Raw genomic sequence first — 9,120 nt, 5'->3', positions numbered from 1 at the left:
GCATAAGCATACAGGACGTTCGCATGCGGAGGGGACGCACACGAGGACTCAGCCTCTCCCGCCTGCACCCCTCCTTCCCTCCTAAGTCTGGCAAGGGTTTGGAATGTGTAATTACAGCCTAAAGGGCAAATTAGAACAGGGAGTGAACTCTTTCCCTAGCCACAAAGAACAGGGCAGTGTTTGGGGAAGGAATTACCACAGAGCAGCCCAGCAGTCCGTGTGTGTGTGCGCGCGAGCGTGTGTGTGCATGCTCTGGTGTGTACACATACTTGGGTGGTGTGGTGTGCAAGGAATCCAGGCTTAGGATCCAGAGGCCATTCACTCCCTGGGTGGCCCCTCGGAGCCTCAGTTTCCTCAGCTACAAAATAAGAGCGGTAGCCCAGCTTTGCTCACTGGACTCGGGGGGCGGTTAACTGAGGGCAAGGCTGGGAGGGGCTTGGCGAATTTTAACGTGGGACATGTTAATCTGGGACATGAATACTAGGCTGTGGTACTTACTACCTGTGTGCGCATGGGGAGTGTGGTAAGGAGGCAGGTGAACTGGAACCCTGTGGTAACGGCGATGATGATTAAGGCATTTTTCAAGAGCTTCATAGGTGCCCAAGAAACACCTGAGCTGCTCTCTGTCACAGCAGCCTTACGGGGTAGACACTGTTATTGCAACCCACATTTACGGGTAGGGCTTGGACAAGTTACGGTAAAGGTTCGGCATGCTGTCTGGCACCCATGATGTGTCCAGTCGGCTGAGCAGTTAGGGTAGCCCAGGCTCTGGAGCCAGCTGCCCTGATTTGAATTCTGGCTCTGTCGTTAACCTGCTGTGTGGCCTCAGGCAAGGCACTTAACCTGTCTGAACCTCAATTTCCTTCTTGATAAAGGGGGAATTATAGCCGTGCCTCCCTGCAGGGCAGAGTTTTACAACTTCTGCGCTATTGATATTTTGGGCTGGATTATTCCCTGGGGTGGCATCTGTCTTTACATTGTAGGATGTTTAACAACATTCCTGGCCTTGACGCACTAGGTGCCAGTAGCCCTCTCTTCCCTGCACAGTGTGATGAGCAAACATGTCCCCAGATGTAGCCAAGTGTCCCTGGGGAGCAGAACAGCCCCCACAGGGAACCACTGGTCTCGGTCTGGTAAGAATGCATGTGTGAAGCACGTAGGTTGGTGCCTGCCACAGAGTTAGAGCAACATAATCCTGATGATGATGGAGGTGTATTTCATACTTATTATTTCATCATAATTAAAATGCTAATAATGATCACTATGTGCCTTGCCCAAAGCTACGGGCAGTGAGTGAGCGGCTGGGAGAGGATTTGAACCCCAGGCTAGCTGACTTCAGACTTACAGTTGTGGAGCCCCCAGAAATGCTGGGTGCTGTCTGGATTGAATGGGTTAGAGGGACCTTGGAGCTCCCTGAGCTGGGGGGTATCCATTCGGTCCTGCCCTAGTCGGGGAAGGAGTACGGTAATTAGGGTGTTGATAGCAATGCCTCCTTTCATTCTTACCCTGGGGTCCCCAGTGAGGCTGATAGGGCTATGCCCATGGGAATCTAATTCCCCCTTCAATGCCTGTATCCCCAACAGACATGCCTCCCTGCCTCAACATGTCCCCACCCCCACCCCCCATTTTTGTAGAACAAAGCCCAAACTCATGCGGCAGCCGCTTGGGGCCAAGATCGAAGTCTCCCTTTCCAACCTGGCAGGTAGACAGGAACTACTGTCTCCTGTGGTCCTACTAGGTGACAGCACTGAGTAGGTGCTTCAAATTTCTGAGGTCACTGGTATGGCTTAAGAACTCTAGGAGGAGGTGTGGTCACCCCAGTTTTATAGGTGGGAAAACCGAGGCCCAGAGAGAAGAAATGATTTGCCCAAGATCACACAGTGCTAGTTTCTAAGGCCAGGACAGGGACCACATATATCCGATTTCAGAACCTATGCTCCTAACCCTTCCTTCCTCCTTTGATTATAATCATTGACAGCCCCCAATTTAATTCCGGCATCAGCACCAGACATGGCTGATCTCTTTTCATTCTTCCTGCAGACTCATGAAAAAGCTACTACAATTGTACCCACTTTACAGATGAAGAAACTGAGGCTCGGGTAGCTAAAGTGATAGGTAAATAGCAGAGCTGAGGTTAGAATCCAAGCCTGAATGACTCTAAAGTCCAGGCTCCGGATTCCACACTGGTGCCCAGAGCGGGGCCAGTGTCCGGCAGGAGCTCTGACGTCAGTGTGCTGTGCCGCGGCCGCCGAGAACGGCCTCTCTCGGTGCCCCCACCTCCGTGGCCCAAGACTTCCTTCCTGGCAGCCACACAACAAACAAGGTGGGAATCAGTCTTTATTTGTTTCTCTGCTAATGTTTCAGGCAGGAGGGGAGACGCAGAAAAGAGGACTTTTCAGACATTTCTCTGCTGCCTGGGTGGGATGATGTGAGTTTGGGAAACTCGCCCTCGTTGCCCAGCCCTGCCTGCCCAGCGGTGTGCTGCAGAGGGCAGGGGGCTGCCAGGCAGCCAGCGGGACCTAGCTCCCCTGCCCCCACTGCTCCTGGCTAGACGTTGAACCCTGAGCCAGAGAGACCTCTTCTCCCTCCAAGCTGTGGCTGCCTTTCTTGAAGCTTCAGTTTCCTCATCTGAGAAATGGGAAAAAATACCTTTATCATAAGGTCGTTTGTCCGTGTGGCGCCCTTCCACATGTTGCGGATGCAGGAATGAACAAGATGGATGCAGCCTAGGAACTAACTCATCCCATGAACAAATAGTCAGAGAGGGCTTCCCAGAGGAAGGGACATTTGAGCTGGGAACATAGGAAGGTGGGAGTTAACCAGGCAAAGAGGGGAGGGAAAGGGTCCCTACTTGGCACTGGGAGCAGAGTTTGTGCCTGAGGGAAGTCATCTTCAGCCTTGGAACCTTGCTTTCCTATTCTGGAAAATGGGGATCATAATGGTGGTGCTAGATGAGGAAACAGAGGATTACTAGGTTTACTACTGGGGATACAGCAGTTTCACATGGATTTTCTGAGCTCCTACTGTGCCTGAAGCATTGTAGTTAATGGCTATATTTGAGTAGGTGTGTGTCAGGCACTGTGCTCTGACATCCCCATTTTATAGGTGAGAAAACCAAGGCTGTGAAATGTTGACTTGCCCACCGTCACAGGGTTCCTAAGTGTGGAGCTTGGCTTGGAACCCCGCTTGGTGAAGCACCAGAACTGTTTAGGTTGGTTGGAAGTAAGCATCAGGCTCCTGGTTTGGGATCCCAGTGTGACTCTGAGGCCCTTCCTCCCCCAGCTAACGCCCAGGGCAGCCGGACCTGAGACTGACTCACATTGCCAGGTCCCTGAAAGAGACTCCTGTTGCAGCTCCTGCCTGGGGCTCACAGCCAACCACATCTGGGAGTGGCCACCCCACACTCCTGTCATTACAACGGTGGCTTTGAAGCAGCTGGCAGCAGTGCTGTTTGCCCACGTGGGAGGTGGGGGCTTCCTGGAGCTCCCATCATTGGCCGGGCTCTGACTGACTTTCCTGTTCCCTTGCAGGCCACGCAGTGCAGACGGGCCCGGGGTCAGCATGGCGGATCCCAGCGAAGGCTCCCGCGCAGGACCTGGGGACGTGGCCGAGCCCCCTGGGGATGAGAGTGGCATCTCCGGCGGGGAGGCCTTCCCCCTCTCTTCGCTGGCCAACCTCTTTGAAGGGGAGGACGGCTCCCCCTCGCCCTCACCACCCGATGCTGGCCGCCCCGCCGGCCCAGGTGAGGGGCGACCAAACCTGCGCATGAAGTTCCAGGGCGCCTTCCGCAAGGGAGTGCCCAACCCCATCGACCTGCTGGAGTCCACTCTGTACGAGTCCTCAGTGGTGCCTGGGCCCAAGAAGGCACCCATGGACTCACTCTTCGACTACGGCACCTATCGTCACCACCCCAGTGACAACAAGCGGTGGAGGAAGAAGGTCATGGAGTGAGTATTGCTGGCTGCCTGGCCAGTGGTCTCCTCCTCTGAGTTAAATCCACCCACTCACCCATCCATCCACCCACCCATCCATCCACCTACCCACCTGTCTACTCTTTCATATACTTGTCTGTTCATCCATCCGACCATCTGTGCATCCATCCGACCATCCGTGCATCCATCCATCCGTCCATCCGTGCATCCATCCACCCACCCACCCACTCAAGCATCATCATCTCATCCATTCATCCAGCTACCTGTCTTTCCACCTGTTTATTTGTTTGGTCAATCCATCCATCCATCATCATTCAAATATCTATTTACCCATCTATTTATCTGTCATCTATTTTTCTGGTCTTCCACTCGGACAGTCAACCTTCCATTCATCTACCACTTATTCATCCATCCATCCTACCCACCGTTCTAGTCATCCAACCAGTTATTCTTCAAACTATTTATCATCCGTTCATTCCATTTCTAATGTTTTTTCTAATTTTTTTCTCTCTCTCCCCTCCCTCTTCCTTCCTTTCTTCCTACCACCAGTTCATTTACCCAGCTGCCTGTGCATCCATTCGTTTATTCACTCATTCATTAGCTCAACCGCTGGCTCACTCTTGTCTTCATTCATTTACTCATCTATCATCCATCCATCTATTCATCTACCTTCTCCTGATGATGTACCCCAACTGCTCCTCCTGGGTCTTCTCTAAGTATCACCTTCATTCCTGGGCATCTGGTGGCTCTTCTGGTGCCCAGGAAGAATTCGAATCCCCAAAGCATTAACCTTTCCTCTCCCACGGAGGAGGCCTGGCTGAAAGAAGAGAGTAGAGAGAAGTCCCTAGGTGGCGTAACAGCACATGGCTATCTCAGTGATGCGTTCTGTGCTAGGCATAGCTGGGGACAGGGAACCTCCAACCCCCCTGGATCATGGATCCCCAACCCCGGACCATGGACCGGTACCAGTCTGTGGCCTGTTAGGAACAGGGCCACACAGCAGGAGGTGAGCGGCAGGTGAGCGAGCGAAGCTTCATCTGTATTTGCAGCTGCTCCCCAGTGCCGACATCACCACCTCAGCTCTACGTCAGATCATCAGGCATTAGAGTCTCAGAGGAACACTGGTCCCTGGTGCCAAAAGGTTGGGGACCACTGTCCTAGATCACCTTGTCTGGACTCCATCCACTTTACAGATGAAGAAACTGAGGCTCGGGTAGCTAAAGTGATAGGTAAACAGCAGAGCTGAGGTTAGAATCCAAGCCTGAATGACTCTAAAGTCCAGGCTCCCGATTCCACACTGGTGCCCAGAGCGGGGCCAGTGTCCGGCAGGAGCTCTGACGTCAGTGTGCTGTGCCGCGGCCGCCGAGAACGGCCTCTCTCAGTGCCCCCACCTCCGTGGCCCAAGACTTCCTTCCTGGCAGCCACACAACAAACAAGGTGGGAATCAGTCTTTATTTGTTTCTCTGCTAATGTTTCAGGCAGGAGGGGAGACGCAGAAAAGAGGACTTTTCAGACATTTCCCTGCCGCCTGGGTGGGATGATGTGAGTTTGGGAAACTCGCCCTCGTTGCCCAGCCCTGCCTGCCCAGCGGTGTGCTGCAGAGGGCAGGGGGCTGCCAGGCAGCCAGCGGGACTTAGCTCCCCTGCCCCCACTGCTCCTGGCTAGACGTTGAACCCTGAGCCAGAGAGACCTCTTCTCCCTCCAAGCTGTGGCTGCCTTTCTTGAAGCTTCAGTTTCCTCATCTGAGAAATGGGAAAAAATACCTTTATCATAAGGTCGTTTGTCCGTGTGGCGCCCTTCCACATGTTGCGGATGCAGGAATGAACAAGACGGATGCAGCCTAGGAACTAACTCATCCCATGAACAAATAGTCAGAGAGGGCTTCCCAGAGGAAGGGACATTTGAGCTGGGAACATAGGAAGGTGGGAGTTAACCAGGCAAAGAGGGGAGGGAAAGGGTCCCTACTTGGCACTGGGAGCAGAGTTTGTGCCTGAGGGAAGTCATCTTCAGCCTTGGAACCTTGCTTTCCTATTCTGGAAAATGGGGATCATAATGGTGGTGCTAGATGAGGAAACAGAGGATTACTAGGTTTACTACTGGGGATACAGCAGTTTCACATGGATTTTCTGAGCTCCTACTGTGCCTGAAGCATTGTAGTTAATGGCTATATTTGAGTAGGTGTGTGTCAGGCACTGTGCTCTGACATCCCCATTTTATAGGTGAGAAAACCAAGGCTGTGAAATGTTGACTTGCCCACCGTCACAGGGTTCCTAAGTGTGGAGCTTGGCTTGGAACCCCGCTTGGTGAAGCACCAGAACTGTTTAGGTTGGTTGGAAGTAAGCATCAGGCTCCTGGTTTGGGATCCCAGTGTGACTCTGAGGCCCTTCCTCCCCCAGCTAACGCCCAGGGCAGCCGGACCTGAGACTGACTCACATTGCCAGGTCCCTGAAAGAGACTCCTGTTGCAGCTCCTGCCTGGGGCTCACAGCCAACCACATCTGGGAGTGGCCACCCCACACTCCTGTCATTACAACGGTGGCTTTGAAGCAGCTGGCAGCAGTGCTGTTTGCCCACGTGGGAGGTGGGGGCTTCCTGGAGCTCCCATCATTGGCCGGGCTCTGACTGACTTTCCTGTTCCCTTGCAGGCCACGCAGTGCAGACGGGCCCGGGGTCAGCATGGCGGATCCCAGCGAAGGCTCCCGCGCAGGACCTGGGGACGTGGCCGAGCCCCCTGGGGATGAGAGTGGCATCTCCGGCGGGGAGGCCTTCCCCCTCTCTTCGCTGGCCAACCTCTTTGAAGGGGAGGACGGCTCCCCCTCGCCCTCACCACCCGATGCTGGCCGCCCCGCCGGCCCAGGTGAGGGGCGACCAAACCTGCGCATGAAGTTCCAGGGCGCCTTCCGCAAGGGAGTGCCCAACCCCATCGACCTGCTGGAGTCCACTCTGTACGAGTCCTCAGTGGTGCCTGGGCCCAAGAAGGCACCCATGGACTCACTCTTCGACTACGGCACCTATCGTCACCACCCCAGTGACAACAAGCGGTGGAGGAAGAAGGTCATGGAGTGAGTATTGCTGGCTGCCTGGCCAGTGGTCTCCTCCTCTGAGTTAAATCCACCCACTCACCCATCCATCCACCCACCCATCCATCCACCTACCCACCTGTCTACTCTTTCATATACTTGTCTGTTCATCCATCCGACCATCCGTGCATCCATCCGACCATCCGTGCATCCATCCATCCGACCATCCGTGCATCCATCCACCCACCCACCCACTCAAGCATCATCATCTCATCCATTCATCCAGCTACCTGTCTTTCCACCTGTTTATTTGTTTGGTCAATCCATCCATCCATCATCATTCAAATATCTATTTACCCATCTATTTATCTGTCATCTATTTTTCTGGTCTTCCACTCGGACAGTCAACCTTCCATTCATCTACCACTTATTCATCCATCCATCCTACCCACCGTTCTAGTCATCCAACCAGTTATTCTTCAAACTATTTATCATCCGTTCATTTCATTTCTAATGTTTTTTCTAATTTTTTTCTCTCTCTCCCCTCCCTCTTCCTTCCTTTCTTCCTACCACCAGTTCATTTACCCAGCTGCCTGTGCATCCATTCGTTTATTCACTCATTCATTAGCTCAACCGCTGGCTCACTCTTGTCTTCATTCATTTACTCATCTATCATCCATCCATCTATTCATCTACCTTCTCCTGATGATGTACCCCAACTGCTCCTCCTGGGTCTTCTCTAAGTATCACCTTCATTCCTGGGCATCTGGTGGCTCTTCTGGTGCCCAGGAAGAATTCGAATCCCCAAAGCATTAACCTTTCCTCTCCCACGGAGGAGGCCTGGCTGAAAGAAGAGAGTAGAGAGAAGTCCGTAGGTGGCGTAACAGCACATGGCTATCTCAGTGATGCGTTCTGTGCTAGGCATAGCTGGGGACAGGGAACCTCCAACCCCCCTGGATCATGGATCCCCAACCCCGGACCATGGACCGGTACCAGTCTGTGGCCTGTTAGGAACAGGGCCACACAGCAGGAGGTGAGCGGCAGGTGAGCGAGCGAAGCTTCATCTGTATTTGCAGCTGCTCCCCAGTGCCGACATCACCACCTCAGCTCTACGTCAGATCATCAGGCATTAGAGTCTCAGAGGAACACTGGTCCCTGGTGCCAAAAGGTTGGGGACCACTGTCCTAGATCACCTTGTCTGGACTCCATCCAGTAGGTTCTGCTGAGCTGATTCCTGCAGCCCGGACTCCAGACTCAAAGGCATTTGCCTGACATCTGTGGTTTGTGTGACATTTTATAAACCTAGGCTCCCAGGGTTCTGTCTGCAGCATGACCCTGCTCTCTGTCACCTGTGGACCCTCTACCTTAAGAGGTCGAGCCCTCCTTCCTGATTATTTAGGGAGTCTGGAGACTTCCACACAATTTTGGCAAATTAGAGGAGGAAGTGGGGCTTACAGTCTCATTATTACTGCTCTTCCCGGCCTCTGCTCCTGCTGAACTTGCTCAGTTTATGATCCTTCCTAGGTCCGGATGCTGCTGTTGCTAAAATGCCCTGAACTCTTTTCTTTATCAGCTACTCATTCATTTATCCAGCTACCTATTTTTCACCTGTTCATCCATTTCTCCAATCTATGCATCCATCATCACTCATTCAAATATCTATCTACCCATCTATCCATCTGTCACCTACCTATCCAGCCTTCTACCCATGAAAACCCCTTGACATGCCTCTCAGGTCTCTGCATCTGAAGGATTATCATGAAGCCTGGAGATGTCCTGTTGTCACCTGGTCCTCCTCTGTCCTTGCTGATCACAGATTCCTTTATGCCCTTGGATGAAGCACATTCACCTTCTTAGCCCTCGCTTGATCAGGAGCTGTCCCCTTTATTTATTTACTGAGTCATTGGCTCATTCAATGAATGTTTTTCCAGCGCCCACCACATGTCAGGCAGTGGGGTTGGCCCTGGGGCTCCAGGGGTGAGCCAGACCAAATATGCCCCTGCTCAGGTGGCACCTTCCACTTGAAGAGTGAGACAGGAAATAAGCACGTGACTGTACAATTTCAGTTGGAGGAGGGGCTGAGGGGGGAGACGGGGGATGATATAGGAAAGGTAGTCCTGGAGGGCTTCTGAGAGGAGCTGATGTTTAAGCCCAAAACTAAGGGATGAG

General features: G+C 53.0%; 2 protein-coding genes across 2 annotated transcripts in view; both read left to right on the top strand.

Annotated features, from left to right (window-relative positions):
- Positions 1 to 9,120, top strand: part of TRPV4 (transient receptor potential cation channel subfamily V member 4) — a 38,394-nt gene that overhangs the window by 10,683 nt on the left and 18,591 nt on the right. The window contains 3 exon segments of the mRNA XM_023521911.1: positions 3,531 to 3,947; positions 6,577 to 6,993; positions 7,879 to 7,940. Coding sequence (XP_023377679.1) covers positions 3,562 to 3,947; positions 6,577 to 6,993; positions 7,879 to 7,940 — 865 coding nt within the window. The 5' untranslated portion in view covers positions 3,531 to 3,561.
- Positions 5,123 to 9,114, top strand: LOC111730592 (transient receptor potential cation channel subfamily V member 4-like). The gene is made up of 3 exons (XM_023521898.1): positions 5,123 to 5,369; positions 6,577 to 6,993; positions 8,028 to 9,114. Exons 2-3 carry the CDS (start codon positions 6,608 to 6,610, stop codon positions 8,137 to 8,139), a joined length of 498 nt encoding a protein of 165 aa, XP_023377666.1. The 5' UTR covers positions 5,123 to 5,369; positions 6,577 to 6,607; the 3' UTR covers positions 8,140 to 9,114.

This window comes from Pteropus vampyrus, unplaced genomic scaffold, assembly GCF_000151845.1.
Source record: "Pteropus vampyrus isolate Shadow unplaced genomic scaffold, Pvam_2.0 Scaffold322, whole genome shotgun sequence".
Taxonomy (NCBI): domain Eukaryota; kingdom Metazoa; phylum Chordata; class Mammalia; order Chiroptera; family Pteropodidae; genus Pteropus; species Pteropus vampyrus.
This window is presented reverse-complemented; position numbering and strand designations above follow the sequence as displayed.